The 24,344-nt window shown below is 38.8% G+C and overlaps 1 protein-coding gene across 1 annotated transcript in view; it reads left to right on the plus strand.

Moving 5' to 3' along the window:
* The window catches only part of DNAJC1 (DnaJ heat shock protein family (Hsp40) member C1), an 823,579-nt gene that overhangs the window by 45,603 nt on the left and 753,632 nt on the right, over positions 1-24,344 (plus strand). The window contains exons 2-3 of the mRNA XM_053713958.1: positions 15,039-15,140; positions 15,415-15,461. Coding sequence (XP_053569933.1) covers positions 15,039-15,140; positions 15,415-15,461 — 149 coding nt within the window. The remainder of the gene's footprint in view (positions 1-15,038; positions 15,141-15,414; positions 15,462-24,344) is intronic.

Below are 24,344 nucleotides of genomic sequence, written 5' to 3' on the forward strand. Positions count from 1 at the left end.
AATATAATTTGCTTTTCAGATTTGATTTTCCAGAGATTATTTTTCTTACAATGTTATATTTATCTAAAAACATAGTTTAGATATTGCTGAATATGAACTATTTTTAGAATACTTTTTTTTAACATTATATGGAAAATAACATTTTTAGAATTTTAATAAAGTTAATTGTTTCATTTTACTCTCTGGGATAATGTGTGTGTTTTTTTTTTAACTAAGGTAATGAAAGCAGCAAGAGTGTGAAATCGCTTTAAAAGCACTAAATGCTAACGTGGACTGCAAAAGATAAGAATTAACTGATTTTTAAATCTGTATGCTGTTTAATTACCAGTATATTTACTGTGACTTTATATTTTCCTTGATAGATACCATTTTGAAATAGAGCACTCATATTTACTTTATGATAGATGTTTTCTAATCATGATATCTGCTTTTAAATGGTTGTATATTTAAGACTATTTCCAGCTGTTACATATGAGTATTTCATCTGACCACAGAGATAATGGTTTGCGCTCCCTATCACAAATAAAAAGTGGGTACTTGTTGTGATACTAATTTTGACCTAGCTGTATTATTGTGAGCAAATTTTTTTTTTTTTTTTTTTTGCCGGATGTTAATTTCCCCTCTTCCTGTTTGTACTGTCAAATCCAGCCACAATTATTTATCCTATGATGTTACCAATATATATTCTCATTGTGATTACATAGCTCATGCATTGGTATATCAGCCCCAAGTGCTTAAAGGGTTAAAGAGAAGAAAACCCTTGACATTCTCTTGTAACTATAGCAATGGACAGATTTCTGTACCAAGATATTAAATAACAGGTATTTGTGGAAACAATTAGTGACGGTCACCAGGGGAAAAAAGAAACGTCCCCTACTCTCTAAATAGCAGGATTAAAAACAGAAATATCCTGTCTGCAATGCTTTTACCCTGGATAATGCAATTGTATTGAACATTTTCAGGAGGCCAGTTATAGATCACTTGAAATGTACATCCCTTTTAAGCTTCAGTTTACTTTTGTGGCCCAAGTTCCCTTTCAGCCATTTTGGAATTTTTTACAGCTTTGCTGAAAGAAAATTCATCAGGCATGAAAAATCAGTTTTTTTTCCCATGTGTATAGCAGCATCTGCTTCGCTGATATAAGGGCGGCATAATGAAACTATAAGAATCCATACATTTTGTGTATGTGTACGAATCACCTCTTCCATTCATTTAGCTGCACGATGGTCTCGATGTCAGGCTCTCGTTTCACCTTTATCATTAAACATTCTGTTAAATACTTTCTTGCAAAATGTCCTCTGCTCTGAGGCCCTCTATATGCGCTTGTAGTATAGTTAAAACTATAGTATTTGCTGCTTACTTTTTGCTTTTAATGAAAATGTCCACATTATTTTAAAAGGGGAGTTTCAAACAACAATCAAAATATAAAAAAAATGTAGGTGATGTTTTTTCAACAGATGTTACGTTACAAAGATAAATTGTTACTTTTATGAAGGATGACCATTCTCTAGTTCCTTTTGTTTTCTGTTCTGTTTTTTTTTTTTTCTTACTCTATTGTTCTGAATGAAAAGAGCAAGTTACATACTGTGTACTGAAAAAGAAGCCCATTTGGAATGAGGACTAACTTATTTTTATATATATATATATATATATATATATATATATATATATATATATATATATATATATATATATATATATATATATATATATATATATATAATATATAATATATAATTCTGGTAGTATCCAGAATCAATAATGATCCTTGTTTTCTTTTTGTGTGCATTAGATAAGATCATGTAGTGTCTACATGTTGCGTGTTAGGGGTGTAGCAGAACATCCATTAAATGCACTGAAATGTATTAATGTTTCATAGTAGTCTGTATGGCAAGCTATCACAAAAAATAATATCCAGTTGTGATTTGATGTTTTAAAGGTCTGGTTTACATGCTTATTTAGAATTTAAAGGTTAGATTATGGTGGTTTCTGTGTTTTTTTTTTTTATTGAAATCACCTTTATATCAGTCAAGCTCTGTTTTGTTAAAATAAATAAAGCTATGCATATAGTGTGAATATTTTGTAGACAATCTTTGTATTGATATAATATTAGCAAACTCGATTTTGATTGCCTCATTGAAAGAACATGGCTTCCTCCATTAGCCCCTGACCCTACAGCTTACTGTGGGTATAGAAGAGCTCTCCTGCATAATATAAGTAAAAGATATACTACAGGTGAGTGCATATTCTTTTGAACACACTTTAGTTTAAGGGAGTTCTTTTTATGTTGCTTATATGTGTTTTTGCAGTGAAATGTATGTTATTGTGACTGTTGACATCCATTACGTTGAGATATTTAGACATAAGGAGTCAGTAAAACATCATTTAAGATTTCTTACTTTGAAACAGTTACCCTTTGTTTACACATTAACTGGGAACAGATTGCTTTACCGTTAAGGAGAATTAAGAGTTATATCTGTTAAAGATGCTATGCAGATGCAATTTTAAATCTGTACAATAGCCATACTCTTCATCTCCTAGAATCTTTACTTTTGGCTTTACCATTTTGTAGCATTATTCTTATATCATTATATATAACATTGTTCAGTGGCTCAGAAGCCATCCATAATATTAAAGGGACATAAAACCAATTTGCTTCTTTTATGATTCAGATAGAGCATGTGATTTTAAACCGCTTTCTAATGTACTTCTATTATACAACTTTCTTTGTTCTCTTGGTATCTTTGGTTAAAAAGCAGGGATGTATGCTTAGGAGCTGGCCCATTTCTAGAGCATTATATAGCAGCACTATTCCCTTCCAGGTAGTGCTCCAGACACCCACCTAGGTATCTCTTCAACAAAGAATACAAAGGCAACAATTTTTATAAACTTTAATAAAACATTTTTTTAAAATTGTATGCTGTCTGAATTACAAAAGAAAAAAATGTGGGTTTCATATCCCTTTTAAGGAGCCTGCATTTAAATATTTGTTGACCCGTTTAACAATAGACTCAATTTGTTTTTAGTTGCAGTTAGTAGCAAATGCCTAGTAAACTGATTAGTAGTTGTCTACTTTTAATTGATGTTTATGATCTAATTTTTATATATTTAGAGGTATTTATATTTCTAGGCCTTTGAATTTGATGGAATATTGGCTATGCTATATTAGAGAAAAATGCATCTTAATTTAGTAAAGTAATTAGTGTTAGTTGTTGAGACAGATGTTATCCGAATTAGGACAGGAACTGCTTTAAAAAAAAATACTATAAAATAGTTTTACTTTTATAGAGGTTAATATAACCCTGTAACAATATCTGTACAGATTTTTGCCTAACAAAATTCTGATATGTAGAATTTTAAGAATTCAGAGGTAATCATCTCCCATTGGCCAGCCATACTCCTGTTGATGTTTGGGAATTCTTAGAAATGGGCCAACCCATACCCAATTATCCACATGTAATACTCAATTATTTAAATATAGTATACAGAATACTGTTTGTCTCATTTTACTTTACAGTTGTATTTAGTAATTGGTGCCAAGTAACTTGATTAATAGCGTTCTGCATGAGCTACAGTGTGTAAGAGTTATTGAGTCTTTACAGATATATTTTGTATTTAATTGTTTTGGGCAATATCTCTGTAATATGTCTCCTCCGTATTCTCAGGTTGTTTTATATGTATATCGGATTTGTTGCTTAATAACACAAGGAGCATCACATGGCACAGTCTTCTTAAAAAGAGACCATGAAGTGTCATTCAGAATTTATGCACATTTACTCTTTTTGGGGTATATTTATCATGAGTTGGTAAAATATCAAATTAAACGACAAACAAAGCTATTTGTTTATCCTTGATTTTTATGAATCATAGAACAGGAGTTGATACATTTATATGAAGCTTAGGAGACATTCAAAATATATTGATTAATCCGAGACACATTTTCAGAAGCCAGAGGAGAATTTTAAATATACATAAATGTAGAGCAATTGAAAATCTTAAGATCTCAAAGAAAATTGTTAGTGGCCATGACTCCCTATCTCGAAAGAGAAGGTTGTGTGTATATTTTCCTTTTCTCTTCTAATTACACTAGATTATCTTTATCTCATTACTAATTAAAAGTAAGCAATTATAGGAAGGATGAACTTTTACTGCAGAGAAGTAAATTAAAGCAGATAAATGTGTATTTTAGTCAATTTAAAATATTTTTTTCTCTCCTTGGAAAAAAAAATATTTTGCTGTGTGGTACTGGAATCGACATAATATACATATAAATTATAGATAGAGGTGTATGTATTCAAAATGCTATAATTTTACGTCAGTTTAAATGTACAACAAATATAAATTTGCTTAAAAAACAAACAATAAAATATAATGCGTTGCAACAAACGAAACCTGCAAGGAAAGCATCTTCATTTCCTGGATTTGTGATTAGTAAGAATAAAATAGAATTGTGAGATCATTTCATTTTTTCACACCTACTTTTTAATTTTCTTTTGTTAATGTTAAGACTTGAAGTTGTCTAGTGCTCCTAAACCTTGCAGAGCTTTGGAGTCTAAAATCAATTTGGGAAGAAAGTGAAATTAAAGGGACAGGAAACCCCATCATTTTCTTGCACGATTTGGATAGAGAATACATTTTTAAACGACTTTCCAATTTACTTCTATTATCAAATTTGCTTCATTATCTAGTTAAAGGGACAGTATACACCAATTATCATTTAACTGCATGTAATAAACACTACTATAAAGAATAATATGCACAGATACTGATCTAAAAACTTACTTAGAAGCTCCCAGTTTAGCACTGTTAAAAAGATTAGCTGGAACACCCACCACAAGTGGATATATATATATATATATATATACACACACATATACAAACACTTCCCCCTCCCCCTTTCTCTGCATATGTAAAGACTCTTTACACAAACAGGAGCAAGCTGGAGTAGGTATAAATTCATATTCTCCTAAAACTTTGAGGCTTGGTTAGTAGTCTGAAAATCAGCACAATGTTATTTTAAAATAAGCAAAATTATACATTAAAAAATAATAATAAAAAAGCTGTATAGGCTATATAAATGGATCATCTACAAAACATTTATGCAAAGAACAATCTAGTGTATAATGTCCTTTGCTGAAGGAGCTGCATTACACAACTGGCAGCTAAATGAACACATTTAGCTAGTCAATCACAAGAGACAAATGTTTGCACGCACCAATCGGCAACTAGCTCCCACTAGTTTAGGATATGTGCATATTCTTTTTTGTTAAGGGATACCAAGAGAATGAAGCACATTTGAAATAGAAGTGATTTTAAAAGTGTCTTAAAATTGCAGGCTCTATCTGAATCATGAAAGATTTAAATTTTGACTTAAAGGGACACTGAACCCAAATTTTTTCTTTCGTGATTCAGATAGATCATGAAATTTTAAGCAATTTTCTAATTTACTCCTATTATCCAATTTTCTTTATTCACTTGGTATCTTTATTTGAAATGTAAGTTTAGATGCCGGCCCATTTTCGGTGAACACCCTGGGTGGTTCTTGCTGATTGGTGGATAAATTCATCCACCAATAAAAAAGTGCTGTCCACAGTTCTAAACCAAAAAAAAGCTTAGATGCCTTTTTTGTTTTCAAATAAAGATAGCAAGAGAACCAAGAAAAATTTATAATAGGAGTAAATTAGAAATTTGCATGGTCTATCTGAATCACAAAAGGAAAAAAATTGGGTTCAGTGTCCCTTTTTAAATGTTCGTTTAAGCCAAGTTATTGTTTTTTTCCTTTGGGTCAGTCTAGCTTCTTTGTGTCAGGGTACCAGGAATCGAACTGAGATGTGAAATGCAAAAATAATCACACCTTTATTAATAACAAAAAAATAACAAAAAGTCCACAAGCCAAATGATAAGCCAGGAGTTAAAGCCAGAGCTGGTAGTCAGATGAGCCGAGTCAGAAGCCAAAGCGATTAGTCAGACGAGCCGGGATCAGGAACTAGGAAAACAGTAGAGTCCGGAACAAGCCAGGGATCACGAACCTGAAGGGACGTCAGACAAGCCAGTTAATACACAGGAACTAACAAACAAGTCTGAGACAATGCAAGGGCAAAGTATACTGAACAGAGGCCTTTTAAAGAATGAATGTGTGAAGACATAATCCTTAGACTGCAACCTGTCTCGCACTGATGATGTTCACCAGTTTGTCTATAAGAGGGCGCCCAGATGAGCATTTCACACTCTGCATCAGATTCAGTGAGAGAGGTAAGTATAATGGCAGCCAGCAGCAAATGGCTAATAAAGCAGGGGGAAACCCTGACAGTACCCTCCCCTCAATGACCCCTCCCCCTCCGGAGGATAAAAGGCTTATTGGGGAAACATTCTTACTACCAGGCAGGTAGGAGACCACATAATTAAACAGAGACAATAAAAGGCCATCTGGCCTGTTGGGGCGAAAAACGTTTTGCTTCGGATAGATAAGTTAAATTCTTGTAGTCCGTAAGAATGAGCACTGGTACGCTAGTACCCTTGAGAAGATGCCTCCATTCCTTGAGTGCCAAAATTATGGCCAGTAATTCCCTGTCGCCAATTTCATAATTGCACTCCGCTGGAGACAATTTCTTAGAGAAGAAACCGCACGGATACAAGAGGGCACCTACTCCAGTCTCAGACGTATCGACCTCAAGAATGAAAGGCCGGACAGGGTTAGCATGTGCCAGAACTGGAGCGGCAGCAAAGTCTTAAGACTCAAAAGCCTTAATAGCAGTAGGTGACCAATGGAGTGGATCATTCTCTTTACGGGTCATGTCTGGGATAGGGTTGACCAAGGAAGAAAAGTTTTTAATAAACTTTCTATAGTAAGTGGCAAAGCCCAAAAAAACGTTGAGTGGACCGAAGACCAACTGGGCGAGGCCACTGCAGAACTGCAGACAACTTGTCAGGATCCATGGAGAACCCTGCAAGGGAGATCACATAACCTAGGGATGCACCGAAATTTCGGCCGCAGAAAGTTTCGGCCGAAAATGGCATTTTTGGCTATTTCGGTTTTCGTTTTTTTAGTCTGTTATTTTCGGTAAAATTATTGTGTAGCATGTTTCAAATTTGATGCTAGCCTAGAGCTGCTGTTTAAGTTTATTACTTGACTTTCTGTTCTGCATATAATGAGTTTTCTAGGACTATACTTTATTTGGATAATTAGTAAAAAAAAAACCCTGTTAAATATGATTCTGTTACATAGAACTAAATGAAGAATAATACAGTATATTGATATTTTTATAATTGTTTTAAGTAGGGATGCACCAAAATTTTGGTCGCAGAAATATTTTGGCCGAAAATGGCATTATTGTTTGCCTGTTTTTTTTTTTTCTTGGTAAAATTATTGTGTAGCATATTATTGTTTTAAGATATTTTTGTCCAATTTTAGTGTGTTACTTTCAATAAAAGTGTGGGATTTTTTTATTGGCTCTAATTATGCAAAAAAACCCTAAAAAAAAATAATTTGAAAAAATACATTTTCGGTATCGGTTTCGGTTTTCGGCCAAGTGCATCCCGGATTTTCGGATTCTGTTTCGGTCCAGAATTTCCATTTCGGTGCATCACTACTAGGAAGGTTACTTGAGTCTGATGGAATTCGCATTCCTCGAGTTTACAAAACAGGCTGTTCTCACGTAGTCTTTGAAGTACCCGTGTGACATCAGAACGATAAGCCTCAAGTGTGGGTGAGTGTATGAGGATGTTGTCCAAGTACACCACAACACACTGTTGCAACATATCTCATAGGACATCATTAATAAATTCCTGGAAAACAGCAGGAGCATTACATAGGCCAAAGGACATTATAAGATATTCATAATGCCCGCTCCTGGTGTTAAATGCTGTTTTCCTTTCGTGGCCCTCCTTGATCCTAACGAGATTGTACGCTCCTCTCAAATCAAGTTTAAAAAAGACCGTAGCTCCTTTGAGGCGGTCAAAGAGTTCCATAATGAGCGGAATAGGGTAAGCATTCTTAATGGTAAGATGATTAAGACCCCTATAATCGATTCATGGTCTTAACTCGCCACCCTTTTTCTTCACAAAGAAGCCAATCCCTGCAGGAGAGCAGGATTTGCGGATGATCCCTCGCGACAGCCTCAGCAACATACTCCTCCATAGCACAATTCTCCGCAACAGACAGAGGGTAAACCCGGCCCCAAGGAGGAATGGCTCCGGGTTGCAGGTCTATGGCACAATCGTAATACCAGTGAGGAGGCAACGTACCGGACGCACCTTGTCAAAAACATTTAGGAACTCTCTATACTCTGGCAATTGAGATACCGAAGAAGGGCACAAGACTTTGACTGGTTTCCAAAGACAAGTGGAAATACATTGCGGAAACAATGACAAAATTTCGGACCTGCGCCAGTGTTTGGAGCCAGGGATAACCCAGAACAACCGGAAAATGCGGAGAGTTTATCACCTGGAACTGGAGGGTTTCAAAATGGAGAGCCCTAACAGCCATGGATAACGGAGCGGTTTCAGGCGTAACGAGTACGGGCTGAAGGGGCCTGCCATCAATGGCCTCAATAACAAGCAGAACGGACCGAGGCAATACAGAAATGGAGTGCTTTGATACAAAAGCACTGTCAATGAAATAGCCCGCAGCACTGGAGTCAACAAGAGCCTGGGTGACTATATAGGAGTCCACCCTGGAAAGGACATTTGTGACCAAAGGTTTCTCCTTTAGCGATTCTGGGGGCAAGGATAAACCACCCAAGGTTTCCCTTGACAGGACCTTAGGTGCGACCATTTCCTGGCCGTGTAGGAGAAGACTTTAAAAGGTGGCCCTGTAACTCACAATAAAGGCAGAGCCCCTCCCTCCTTCTAAAGGCCTTCTCCGTCGGGGAGAGACGTGTGAATCCCAACTGCATTGTTTCAGCTGTCCCTGGGGACTCGGGACCAGGAGGCATGGGAGGAGAGGGAGTTATGGTGTGAACGAACACGTAGGAGACAACTAAACAGGAGGCTTCCGCAAGCGCTCTTTGAAAGATGCCTCTCTCTGAGTCTGATGTCAATTGGGATTAAAAAAGACACCAATGCCTCGATATCCTCTGGTAAATCACTGGCAGCAACTTTGTTTTTACTCGCATCAGAGAGCACATGAAAGAAGTTGGCAACAAGGGCTTCATTGTTCCAACCTACCTCTGCGGCAAGCGTACGGAACTCAATGATATACTGAGCACCAGATCTTGTACCTTGCTGAATGGACATGAGTCGTTTAGGAGCAGAGGAGGAGCGAGCCGGGAAACATAAAATACCCTTCAAAAGGAGGCCACAAATTCAGGGTAATTAGAAATCACAGGTTTATTAGTCTCCCACAAGGGATTAGCCCAAGTAACAGCAGTGTCAGAGTAACGAGATGAGAAATCTCACCTTAGCTCTGTCAGATGGAAACGCTTGAGGTAACATCTCAAAATAAATACCCACCTGGTTCAAAAACCCTCTGCACTGTTTAGGATTGCCTGAGGTAGAGGTGCAGAACTGGACATGCTCCTGGTAGGACTAGGTACAGCAGCGGAAACCGGAGCAACTATAACTTGTGGGACACTCTGATCCAAATGTGCAGTGCGAGTCAGAAGGGTTTGCAGGGCTAGTGCAAATTGATCCAAGCAGTGATCCTGTTCATCCATCCAGGAAATGATGGTGGGTAAAGGTGGATTATTAGCACCAGGAATCAGACTGAGAAGGGAAGTGCAAAATAATTAAACCTTCATTAATAACAAAAAAATTATAAAAAGTCTACAAGCCAAATGACAAGCCAGGAGTCAAAGCCAGAGCTGGTAGTCAGACGAGCCGAGTCAGGAGCCAAAGTGAGTAGTCAGACAAGCCGGGATCAGGATCTAGGAAAACAGCAGAGTCAGGAACAAACCAGGGATCAGGAACCAGAAGGGATGTCAGAAAAGCCAGGTAATACACAGGAACTAACAAACAAGTCTGAGACAACGCAAGGGCAAAAGCATACTGAACAGAGGCCCTTTAAATAATAAGTGTGACATCATAATCTTTGGACTGCAACCTGTCTCACACTGATAATGTTCACCAGTTTGGCCATAAGAGGGCGCCCAGATGAGAGAGCAGCATTACACACTCTACATCAGATTCAGTGAGAGAGGTAAGTAAAATGCCAGCCAGTATCAAATAGCAAACAAAGCAGGGTGAAACCCTAAAAACAAGACAAAATTCCCTGTTGTAACTTTCACTTAAACTGGAAAATAGAAAAACCAAGGTGCCGCTAAAAATCCATACCCATCAGCCCAATATAAATATCCCAGGAGAGTACATGGGAATGGCTAAGAACCAAGTGAGGATTGAATTCCACAATCAATGTCTGGACAGTTATCGGCATGGGTCTGCCTACATACTCACTTCGCAAGCCGCCTGGTCACACCATACACTCGGGCAGATTCGATCATCAGGGTGAACCGCAACTTCGGTGCAGAATTATTCCTTCTTTTGTAGATGCTGCCTGCACTATTGCCTGTCATTGAGTGTGGCGTCTGACCTCATCAAGGGTGTGTGTGAAAGGTGTGTGAATCTACACCAATCCTCTCTCTAACTGGTGCCGGGTCTTCAACTCTCCTAGGTATTAAGTGCAGCAACGGCTTCCCGCACCTGGTGGGGGCTGCTGAGACTCTTAAGAAAACCGGGATCCTTGTAGTCTGTAAATAAATATAAGATAAATGATGAAAAAGAGTCTCTTTACAAATAAAACATCCGTAGACTTTATTACAAAATAAGGGATACAATCCAATGACACCAGCACAAAAACAGGAGACAGCTGGTCCTACTAGTTTCGGCGTAGTGCCGTAATCATAGACCTGCACCTGACACTTTGCTGATGTCTCAAATTGCATTGAGCCAGATTACAAGTGGAGAACTAAATAAATTTTTTCGCTCATGCGCAAACACTGCTGGAAGTAAACTTTTAACATGGGTGGGGGTGTATTACAAGTTGAAAGTAAATGGTTTGTGAACAAAAGCTGAAGCACGCTAACTTCAGGACTCACAACTGTTAACTTCTCCCTATAGACTATAATGGAGCGCGCTTTAAAAAAACAAAATATACAAAGTGTGTGTGTATGTGTGTATGTGTGTGTATATATATATATATATATATATATATATATATATATATATATATATATATATATATATATATATATATAGAAATTTGTTATTGGTATGTGCACTCTCACCATCAAACCGCAACTTGCCAGGGTGCTGTAGCCAGGTATTGTAGGAAATGAAAAGATGAAAGCACTCACTGGACTATGGACAACAGTGTCAATAAAATATCGTTTATTGTGACGTTTCGGGACCAACAGCGTCCCTTCTTCTGTTGGTCCCGAAACGTCACAATAAACGATATTTTATTGACACTGTTGTCCATAGTCCAGTGAGTGCTTTCATCTTTTCATTTCCTATATATATATATATATATATATATATATATATATATATATATATATATATATATATATATATATATATATATATATATATATATATATATATATATATATATATATATATATATATATATATATATATATATATATATATATATACACTGACAGTCTTATCTGTACAAGTCTCAGGACTGCTGTGTCTCTCAGAAGCGCAGATACAATAGTATCAAGATATGCTGATAAACAGCGTTCAACTAGTGCACTTTGGTGTGGTGCAGTCAGTGTATGCTCGGTTGGCAGTAACTGTGCCTTACTGTGAGAGTAAAAAATTATGCTACCGGCAAAGTTTCTGTGAGCTCGATGTGTGACATACCTCTAGAACTGCTGGGGGTTGCTGAATGCCAAGCAATGGCATGCTTGTGAGCGTCTCACCTCTCTAAGTCGTCCCTGTGTTGGCTGTGCCGGTCAAGCAATAGTCCGTAGGTAAAGGTGGGCGTCTCACCTCTCTGTGTCGTCTGTGACACACTAGGACCTGATAGACTGTGCGAGTCAGGGAGTGTTCAGGGGTCCGTCTGTGTATCCACAGAAATGTGTTCCATAGGGAAGCCCCTCCTTCTGGGTGGCATCAGAGGTACGTAGGGGAATGCCAATGAGGCAAGTAAGGCAGCGCTATGAGAGAAAGCTGGGAAAGTCCGTAAGTACAGGATAAAGATACCGGTCCTCAATGGCTATCTCAGCAGTAAATGCAAAAAACGAGAGAGAGGAATCCGGATATCTGAAAAATTTGCCCCGGCCTATGCCAACATATACTTGGACTGGCTGTAGCTCAACCGCATCTTTGTGGATGACTTCCCCTTCAGGGACAATATCATACTGTATGGTCGATGTATAGACAACCTGATCGTAATCTGGACAGATACTAAGTCACAGCTGAATTATTGGTAGACTACTTGAATAACAAAGACTTCAACCTTTGGTTTACACACACCATAGAAGACCACACTACTACTTTCCTTGATCTTTCCCTTTCTAAAGATAAGGACAATAAGATCAACACTACAATTTTCAGAAAACCCCTGGCACATAACACTATTTTAAGGGCTGACTCCTGCCATGTGAAACACATTACCAGAGGCATACCCAAAGGCCAGTTTATCGGAGCCCGTAGAAATTGCTCTACCATTCAAGAATATAGGACACAGGCCAATCTTTTAGTGCAACGTTTGCACGACAGGGGCTTCAACAAAAAGTCACTAATCAGAATCCAGAATTAAGCAGAAAGTTTAGACAGACAAAGCCTACTTACAGGCAAGATCAGACAGCCACAGGACACATTTACATAGGACACAATATTCTTCTATACCCAATACAGCAGACAATATCACAGTATTTGTAAAATAGTGTTAAAATATCTACCAATCTTTCACTCAGACGAACAGCTCAGAACGATTTACAAACATAAGATTATATGCGTAGCCAAAAAAACTCCCACCATAGGAGACAAAGTCAGGAAACATTTCTTCACAAAACCTTCACAACCCACTAATTGGCTCACCAGGGCCACAGGTTTCTTTAAATGTGGTCACACCTGTAAAAGTTGCTCCTTTACCACAAGAACAAAAGAATTTAGATCATCACATACAGGCAAGACCTACATGATCAATAACAGGATAGATTGTACCACTGAATATGTGGTGTACCTCATCACATGCCAGCATTGCTCGTTACAGTACGTGGGTATCACTTCTCGCCCTTTAAAAGACAGAATCAGAGAGCATTTGCTGTCATTGGATGAGGACACACCAAGGACCCCTGTGGCAAAGCACTTTCTTTCACATGGAGAACGGGTCAAAAATCTTTTTACATTTGTGGGTATAGAATACATTAACAGAGACATCCGAAGAGGAGATAGAATAGCTAAGCTATTAAGGAGAGAAGCGTTTCGGATATTTACACTGAAAACCTGATATCCTAAGGGCATCAATAAAAGATATGATACTGATCTGTTTATATACTAACACAGACAGAAGAGGGACCTTCACAGACCACTTATTATTCACTAAGTCCCCTCTTCCCTATGCCTCTCCCCACTTATTTTCCTCTTTATTCCTCCTCTGGTTCAGTATGTTTTACTTAGGATAAGTGTCCCCTTTTCCCCTAGTTCATTTAATTGCAGGATCGCCTCCCCATCTTATTTTATACTTGTTTTTTTTGTTTTTTTTTAATATTTGTTTTTCAGTTTATTTAGTCTGACCCATGGCATATTCCTCATTGCATACATACTTCTTTTTTCCTAATGAGGAATTGCTTGATACTTAGCAGGTTGTCTTTTTCTGCTAGTATCTTGGCTTTATTATTCCAGCCCCCTATGCGGTTCTATTACCTGCACTCCCACCGTTTCACATACAGTAGTATGATGATAGGTTATATATGTCTTTCCTTTCAGTCTTGACCTTGTAATATTTTATGATTAGGCTTTATTACTATTGAATATATACTTTATTTGTTTTTTTATTTGAGATGATCTATGTGACACCTACCGATTTTCCACTACTTTAATTTTTCCATTTTTATTTATAAGTATTTTCTTCACTTAAAGGGACATAAAACACAAAGTTTTTCTTTCATGATTTAGGTAGAACATACAATTTTAAACAACTTTCCAGTTTACTTCTATTATCAAATTTGTTTAATTCTCTTAGTATCATTTGTTGAAGGAGCAGCAATGCACTACTAGTTTTTAACTGAACACATTGGTGAGCCAATGACAATCGGTATATATATGCATCCACCAATAAGCAGCTAGAACCTAGGTTCTTTGCTGCTCCTGAGCTTACTTAGATAAACTCTTCAACAAAGGATAACAAGAGAAGGGCACAAATTAAATAGTAGAAGTAAATTGGAAAGTTGTTTAAGATTGCATGCTCTGTCTGAATCATGAAATATTTTTTTTTGGTTTCATGTCTCTTTAAGTCTATTAGCATGTGATATCTTGCTCTACTATTGTCACGCAGACAGCATCACGTATAGATAATAATCACCATGTTTTATGTGCACCAATGATTGTTTGAAGTTGTTTCCTGTTTTCCCATTGGGTGATTCTCCTTTCTTAAGCACTTACCTGGGGGACACCTGTGATCTCTTATGATATATATATATTTAAAATAACAAAGAACATTGGAATGTAAAATATGAACATTAAATACAAAAACAGTAAAAACATAAAATATTAAAATTGTTTAAAACTGCTTTTTCAAGTTTTAAGGTATTTTGTTTTTAGCTAGTGTATACTTTATTTTAATGCATTTATGTTGTGTATGGTGCACATTTACTCTTTAAGCTAGGTCTTCACTTGTGCAAACCCGATACGTGCAAATTTAGTTTGTGCTTGGACAAACTCATTTTACTTTCAACTTGTAATATGTGTGCAAGGTAGCACGGTCCCGATATTAGTTACGGTGATCCGCACTAACAATTGTGTGCCATTTATAATCTATCACATTATTGGTTGGCTATCTCTAGATCTTAACTAGGTTCTGGGAATTTCAGTTACTTTACAAAGTTTGAATTGAATTTAACTCACCCCTTCCCTCCTCTTGTTTGTAGGATGCTTCATCTGCTGACATTAGAAAAGCCTATCGTAAGCTCTCCTTAATACTGCACCCAGACAAGAACAAGGAGGAAAACGCAGAAACCCAGTTCAGACAAGTGAGTGATTAATACATTTTTGAGAAAAAACCTCAAACTATATTTTCTGTGTTATAAAATAAATAATTAAATACAAATGCACATATATTGTTATATGCTTGTTTCTCAAACTGTGGTCTGAGTAAATTTTGTTCCATTTAAGTATATTTCCGCAGTGGACCACATACATATTACTTATATTTAAATCTGAAGTCTCTTAAGATTTATTTTATTTTACAGTTGTTGCAATGTTATGCTTGTTCAGCATTAATCTAATAGCAATCATTTGTTATAGTTGGTGGCCATATATGAAGTATTAAAGGATGAAGAGAGGCGAAAGCGGTGAGTTTTTAAAAGTTATTGACAGAACTTTTTTTATGTCCTTCTCATAGAATATAAACATTATCTTCAGATGATATTGTCTCGCTTTTTATTTTGTACTCTGTTTATAGAATTTTATTCAATGTGTGTGGATTAACCCCTTAATGACCACAGCACTTTTCCATTTTCTGTCCGTTTGGGACCAAGGCTATTTTTACATTTTTGCTGTGTTTGTGTTTAGCTGTAATTTTCCTCTTACTCATTTACTCTACCCACACATATTATATACCGTTTTCTCCAACATTGGTGTGTCCGGTCCATGGCGTCATCCTTACTTGTGGGAATATCTCTTCCCCAACAGGAAATGGCAAAGAGTCCCAGCAAAGCTGTCCATATAGTCCCTCCTAGGCTCCGCCCACCCCAGTCATTCTCTTTGCCGTTGCACAGGCAACATCTCCACAGAGATGGTTAAGAGTATGTGGTGTTTAGTTGTAGTTTTTTTAATTCTACTATCAAGAGTTTGTTATTTTAAAATAGTGCTGGTATGTACTATTTACTCTGAAACAGAAAAAGATGAAGAGTTCTGTTTGTGAGAGGAAGATGATTTTAGCAGACAGTAACTAAAATCGTTTGCTGTTTCCACATAGGACTGTTGAGATGAAGTAACTTCAGTTGGGGGAAACAGTTAGCAGACTTTTCTGCTTAAGGTATGACTAGCCATATTTCTAACAAGACTGTGTAATGCTGGAAGGCTGTCATTTCCCCTCATGGGGACCGGTAAACCATTTTCTTAGTCTCAAACAGAATAAAGGGCTTAATATGGGCTATAAAACTGGTAGACACGGGGGGCGGAGCTAGCCACAGAGGAGACCAGACGCATATCTCATGAGCTCCTGTGATATTAATCTACATTTAGCCTAATGGAGAGCATAATCTATGTTCCCTAACCAATTCAGTGATTTATACTGGTGCAGGGGGTTGGCAACTTTTCCTTATACAGCCTGGTGACACTTTACATGTGTCCTACAATCCCTTTTAAGAACTGCGCTATCTGGCTTGCCCACGAGGCTGCAGGGACTGCCTGATCTCTATTTATATCGGCATTTACTCTGCATCCCTTCCTGCTTCAGCAAATATGGAAGTTACTTATGAGCAGATCCTCATGTCTTTAACCAAACTTGGGGAGAAGATGGATAGCTGTTTCCTGGATTTGCGGCTGGTAGCAAGAGACCAGCTTCAAGGGAATGCCAGCGCAATATCTAAAATGGCGGATAGCAAAGATCTCCCGGAGCTACCCCAGTTCAATTCAAGGGCAATACCCTCAGTGCCTGCAACATCGCAGTCTTACAGGGAGTCTCTTCTGCAGGTCAGTTCCCTATGTGCCACGACGGATTGCACAGTACAGAGGGGATGTGTTTTGTTGGCGCAACTTGATGAGTGCTCCTATCTCGGAACTGAAGCTCCACTCTCCGTTACTCCACCGTTTAGAGCTTGCTATCCCTATATGAGGAGCGGATCTCCTGACATCGCACTGACTAGGGCAGCTAAGGTGGTTGGCACTGATGCTCGCTGCTCTTTATGGTACACGGAGACAGACTGGATTATGTGGTCGTCGCCTTCTGCAGCCATGCACACACAGGAATCCTGTAAGTCTGACCTGACGAAGCTGACATTTTGGTGCTGGACACTCAAAAATGCAGTCGGAGTGGGCTGAAGACATTGAGGGCTCTAACAAAAGTGTTAGCAAGTCCCTAGTAATCAGACTAATGTTTTTATTTTATCTCCAATGACTATGTGTTATTACAGCTTCTGAATCTAACACTGAGCATTTGATATTAGGGCTCATTAATGAGAACCGCATTGTTTGAAAAAAGTGCCCAACCTGTTATACCTCATGTCAGTTCAATATATCCATTGCTAATAGCACATTTAATTTACTTACTATATCTGTTCTTAGTTAAATGTTTCCTGTCATTTTGCAATATTTAAATATGTTTTAAGGACCTCTCTGTAAAAAATGATAAGGTTCAGTTACAAAGGTCCATATTAATTTCTATACATAGCTAATTTGTCCCAGCTACGTATACCCCTTAGAGACATATTGATAGCTATTTCTCAAAGATGGTGTTCAAGAGTTCACATTGAAGTTAGATTCTAGGGGTAATGATATCATACTATTTGTTAGATAAGGTATGTAGGAGTGTGGCTGTCTAGTTTTATGTGTAATTCCCTATAAAGTGCAGTTATTACTTCTATATGCTTGCTCTCAGTGGCTAACTAACCGTTAAACTAAGTTTACAATACGAAATACTGACTGAGGATTGGCCAATAGGATTAAAGCCCGAACTTAATATATTTCTTTTCACACTTTCAATAATTTCTCCCCCCAATAATAATAATAGCATTAACTTGGCTTAGCATACATATATATATTTATATAGGAATAGCCTATTGTAGTACTCTAGGGTCTGCTTTATTTAAATTTATCAGTATCCTAGATGAAAGCTGTGTTATTCACTCACATCTGCCAATATATATGCTTAATATGAAAGTGGCTAATAATTAATGTTTCTCCTGGAGGAAATTTTTACTGTCCAGCATTTGATCCTATCTGATAGTATTATATAACTGCCTATCTACCATTTTGCCTTTATATACCAGCTTACCATGCGCTATTTACACTCTCAGCTAGACACAAGCTAACAATTGATTCAGAAGGGTATAGACATGTTGGCTCTTGCACTACCAGATCCATACCCAGATGTATACTTTTATACTGCTTTTGGCCTTCTGTGCGAGTGGGGGCTTGGACGTCTGCGGCCGGGATGTCTGTGCCTTCCTGCTTAATTATTTACAGTTACAACATGTAGACTAACTATAGATTGAAGCTTACAGAGCTGTCAGAGAACCATCGGCATTTACTGTTTTATATGTGCCTATGCTATTGCCTGATAACCATAGATATCTGCGCATTGCTACAGCTGGATATGGTAGGATAGATGTTTCTAGCCGGGATAACCTTTGATATGCTAGTTCCCGTTATGGTATTACACAGCCTGCATCTACTGGAAGCTTTCGCATGTATATAGTTGCCATATGCCACAAATTCTGATATTGTAGATATGTAGCTTCAGATACAGCGCCACCTCATTGCTAGAGCACATTATTAGTTATAGTTAGGCTCCTCTCCTCCCTTTCCCGCCGGTACTTGCTGCCTGCGGGTCATACCCCCATTCCCTTTTCCCTTATCGCCTGTAGGTGGCATCTCCCCAGGAGAGGAGCTCATCTGGAAGCCCCATATATTTTATTCTATACCATGTTTGATATCATTTGTCTTATATCTCATATTGCATACGTCCTAACACCCCTCTTCGAAAATAACTGCTCCAGAAGGTGATCTTATTCATTTTATATACAAAAACCTAGGGACTTTTATCAGGTTTTTACTTCAGTATACTTATAACGATTAGACATCATGATAACAACCTGGGAAGCTTGTTGGCCTCAATATAACTTATAGCTCCGCCCCCCCGCCCTCACCCTTAACGACTGTTCACCCTTACTGTAAGTGGACAAATAAGCGGTGTTTATCCGCAGTGGTTAATATATTGTTGTAAGCCTTTATTATATCCCTTTTTTTTTTATCTATATCGAATTCAAATACATCTTTGTTATATTTAGTCTACCATACTATAGGATATTCAAGCTGTTATGGATATTTAAACTGTGAATGGTATTTTTCTTCTTTCTGTGTTATAACATAGGAAACAAAATGAAAAAGAGGTAATGCCAGAATGTGCCTACTTCATGCTATGTTAGAGGTTAATGGCTTGACAAAACCATAGAGGTGACATGTTTCAATTTCATATATATAATGTCTACTGTATGACTCCCGTGTATATCTGGTATTCCTCAATAAAAAACTTTGATTCTAAAAAAAACCAAAAAACTGGTAGACACTTTTATGGGCAAAATCGATTGCTTTATTTGGGCATTTTATACATGTTTATGCTTGTAATTCACACTTATAAGCTTGGGGAACGTTTTTTTAACGTCAGGCACTGTGTTAGACACCTTTCCAGTCAGGAAGGGCCTTCCCAGTTGTAGGCTGAGCCTCATTTTCGCGTCATTAATGCGCAGTTACTTTTGAGAGCAAGACATGCAGATGCATGTGTGAGGATCTGAAAGTAGTTGGAAAAGTTCCTAGAAGGCTTCATCTGGTATCGTATTCCCCCCTGGGTTTGGTAAAGTCGCAGCAAAGGCTGTAGCTGGGACTGTAGAGGGGTTAAATCTGTAACCGGCTCCGGTTTCTTTATTTTAAGGGTTAAAGCTCTGAAAATTGGTGTGCAATACTTTGAATGCTTTAAGACACTGTGGTGAAAATTTGGTAAATTTTGAACAATTCCTTCATACTTTTTCATATATTCAGTAATTAAAGTGTGCACTGTTTAAAATTTAAAGAGACAGTAACGGTTTTGTTTTAAAACGGTTTTTGTACTTTTTTGACAAGTTTAAGCCTGTTTAACATGTCTGCACCTTCAGATAAGCTATGTTCTATATGTTTGAAGATCAATGTGTGTCCCCCTTCAAAATTGTGTGATAATTGTGCCATAGCGTCCAAACAAAGTCTGTGTTGCCACAGATAGTAAAGTTGCCCAAGATGATTCATCAGATGAAGGGAGTAGACATAGTTCTACATCATCTCCTTCTGTGTCTACACCAGTTTTGCCCACGCAGGAGGCCCCTAGTACTTCTAGCGCGCCAATGCTTATTACTATGCAACAATTAACGGCAGTAATGGATAACTCCATAGCAAATATTTTATCCAAAATGCCTGCATATCAGAGAAAGCGTGATTGCTCTGTTTTAAACACTGTAGAGCAGGAGGGCGCTGATGATAATTGCTCTGTCATACCCTCACACCAATCTGAAGGGGTCATGAGGGAGGTTTTGTCGGATGGGGAAATTTCAGATTCAGGTAAAATTTCTCAACATGCAGAACCTGATGTTGTGACATTTAAATTTAAATTAGAGCATCTCCGCGCACTGCTTAAGGAGGTGTTAACTACTCTGGATGATTGTGACAACCTGGTCATTCCAGAAAAATTATGCAAGATGGACAAGTTCCTAGAGGTTCCGGTGCACCCTGACGCTTTTCCTATACCCAAGCGGGTGGCGGATATAGTGAATAAGGAGTGGGAGAAGCCCGGCATACCTTTTGTCCCCCCTCCTATATTTAAGAAATTATTTCCTATGGTCGACCCCAGAAAGGACTTATGGCAGAAAGTCCCTAAGGTCGAGGGGGCAGTTTCTACTTTAAACAAGCGCACTACTATTCCTATCGAGGATAATTGTGCTTTCAAAGATCCTATGGATAAAAAATTGGAGGGTTTGCTTAAAAAAGATTTTTGTACAGCAAGGTTACCTCCTGCAACCCATTTCGTGCATTGTTCCTGTCACTACAGCAGCGTGGTTCTGGTTCGAGGAACTAGAAAAGTCGCTCAGTAGAGAGACTCCGTATGAGGAGGTTATGGACAGAGTTCACGCACTCAAGTTGGCTACTTCTTTTATTTTAGATGCCACTTTGCAACTAGCTAGATTAGCGGCGAAAAATTCAGGGTTTGCAATTGTGGCGCGCAGAGCGCTTTGGCTAAAGTCTTGGTCAGCGGATGTATCTTCCAAGACAAAATTACTTAATATCCCCTTCAAGGGTAAGACTCTCTTTGGGCCAGAATTGAAAGAGATTATTTCAGACATCACTGGGGGAAAGGGCCATGCCCTCCCACAAGATAGGCCTTTCAAAGCCAAGAATAAGTCTAATTTTCGTTCCTTTCGCAATTTTAGGAACGGACCGGCCTCTAACTCTGCATCCTCTAAACAAGAGGGTAATGCCTATCAAACCAAACCAGCCTGGAAACCGACGCAAGGCTGGAACAAGGGTAAGCAGGCCAAGAAGCCTGCTGCTGCTAACAAAACAGCATGAAGGAGTAGCCCCCGATCCTGGACCGGATCTAGTAGGGGGCAGACTCTCTCTCTTTGCTCAGGCTTGGGCAAGAGATGTTCAGGATCCCTGGACACTAGAAATAGTTTCTCAGGGTTATCTTCTGGAATTCAAGGAACTACCCCCAAGGGGAAGGTTCCACATGTCTCACTTATCCTCAAACCAAATAAAGAAACAGGCATTCTTACATTGTGTAGAAGACCTGTTAAAGATGGGAGTGATACACCCAGTTCCAACGGCGGAACAAGGAATGGGATTTTACTCAAATCTGTTTGTAGTTCCCAAAAAAGAGGGAACTTTCAGACCAATTCTGGATTTAAAGATCCTAAACAAATTTCTCAGAGTACCATCGTTCAAAATGGAAACCATTCGAACGATTCTACCCACAATCCAGGAAGGTCAATTTATGACTACCGTGGATCTAAAGGATGCGTATCTACATATTCCTATCCACAAAGAACATCATCAGTTCCTAAGGTTCGCCTTTCTGGACAAACATTACCAGTTTGTGGCCCTCCCATTCGGGTTAGCCACTGCTCCAAGGATTTTCACAAAGGTACTCGGATCCCTTCTAGCGGTTCTAAGACCAAGGGGCATTGCAGTAGTACCGTACTTGGACGACATTCTAGTACAAGCGTCGTCTCTTTCAAAGGCAAAGGCTCACACAGACATCGTTCTGGCCTTTCTCAGATCTCACGGATGGAAGGTGAACATAGAAAAAAGTTCCCTGTCTCCGTCGACAAGAGTTCCCTTCTTGGGAACAATAATAGATTCCTTAGAAATGAGGATTTTCCTGACAGAAGTCAGAAAGTCAAAACTTCTAAACGCTTGTCAAGTTCTTCATTCTATTCCTCGTCCTTCCGTAGCTCAGTGCATGGAAGTAGTAGGATTGATGGTTGCAGCAATGGACATAGTTCCTTTTGCGCGAATTCATCTAAGACCATTACAACTGTGCATGCTGAAACAGTGGAATGGGGACTATACAGACTTGTCTCCAGTGATTCAAGTAGATCAGAAGACCAGAGACTCACTCCGTTGGTGGCTAACCCTGGACCACCTGTCCCAGGGAATGAGCTTCCGCAGACCAGAGTGGGTCATCGTCACGACAGACGCCAGTCTAGTGGGCTGGGGCGCGGTCTGGAAATCCCTGAAAGCTCAGGGACTATGGTCTCGGGAAGAGTCTCTTCTCCCGATAAACATTCTGGAACTGAGAGCGATATTCAATGCTCTCAGGGCTTGGCCTCAACTAGCAAAGGCCAGATTCATAAGATTCCAATCAGACAACATGACTACTGTTGCTTATATCAATCATCAGGGGGGAACAAGGAGTTCCCTGGCGATGAAAGAAGTGACCAAAATAATAAAATGGGCAGAGGATCACTCCTGCCACCTATCTGCGATCCACATCCCAGATGTGGAAAACTGGGAGGCGGATTATCTGAGTCGTCAGACATTCCATCCGGGGGAGTGGGAACTCCACCCGGAGATCTTTGCCCAGTTGACTCAATTATGGGGCATTCCAGATATGGATCTGATGGCGTCTCGTCAGAACTTCAAGGTTCCTTGCTACGGGTCCAGATCCAGGGATCCCAAGGCGACTCTAGTGGATGCACTATTAGCGCCTTGGACCTTCAACCTAGCCTCTGTGTTTCCACCGTTTCCTCTCATTCCCAGGCTGGTAGCCAGGATCAAGCAGGAGAGGGCCTCGGTGAGTTTGATAGCTCCTGCGTGGCCACGCAGGACTTGGTATGCAGACCTGGTGAATATGTCATCGGTTCCACCATGGAAGCTACCTTTGAGACAGGACCTTCTGGTTCAGGTTCCATTCGAACATCCAAATCTGGTCTCCCTCCAGCTGACGGCTTGGAAATTGAACGCTTGATTCTATCAAAGCGTGGGTTTTCAGATTCTGTGATAGATACTCTAGTTCAAGCCAGAAAACCGGTAACTAGAAAAATGTACCATAAAATATGGAAAAGATATATCTGCTGGTGTGAATCCAAGGGATTCTTATGGAATAAGATTAAAATCCCTAAGATCCTTTCCTTTCTACAAGAGGGTTTGGATAAAGGATTATCAGCGAGTTCTCTAAAGGGACATATTTCTGCTTTATCTGTCTTATTACACAAACGACTGGCAGCTGTGCCAGATGTTCAAGCATTTGTTCAGGCTCTGGTTAGGATCAAGCCTGTTTACAGACCTTTGACTCCTCCCTGGAGTTTAAATCTAGTTCTTTCAGTTCTTCAAAGGGTTCCGTTTGAACCTCTACATTCCATAGATATTAAGTTGTTATCTTGGAAAGTTTTGTTTTTGGTTGCTATTTCTTCTGCTAGAAGAGTTTCAGAGTTATCTGCTCTGCAGTGTTCTCCGCCCTATCTGGTGTTCCATGCAGATAAGGTTGTTTTGCGTACTAAGCCTGGTTTTCTTCCAAAGGTTGTTTCTAACAAAATTATTAACCAGGAGATAGTTGTTCCTTCTTTGTGTCCGAATCCAGTTTCAATGAAGGAACGTTTGTTACACAATTTGGACGTAGTCCGTGCTCTAAAATTTTATTTAGAAGCTACAAAAGAGTTCAGACAAACTTCTTCTCTGTTTGTCGTCTATTCTGGTAAAAGGAGAGGTCAAAAAGCGACTTCTACCTCTCTTTGGCTTAAAAGCATCATCCGATTGGCTTACGAGACTGCCGGACGGCAACCTCCAGAAAGAATCACAGCTCACTCCACTAGGGCTGTGGCTTCCACATGGGCCTTCAAGAACGAGGCTTCTGTTGATCAGATATGTAAGGCAGCGACTTGGTCTTCACTGCACACTTTTGCCAAATTTTACAAATTTGATAATTTTGCTTCTTCAGAGGCTATTTTTGGGAGAAAGGTTTTGCAAGCCGTGGTGCCTTCTGTTTAGGT

This window comes from Bombina bombina, chromosome 5 (assembly GCF_027579735.1).
Source record: "Bombina bombina isolate aBomBom1 chromosome 5, aBomBom1.pri, whole genome shotgun sequence".
NCBI lineage: Eukaryota > Metazoa > Chordata > Amphibia > Anura > Bombinatoridae > Bombina > Bombina bombina.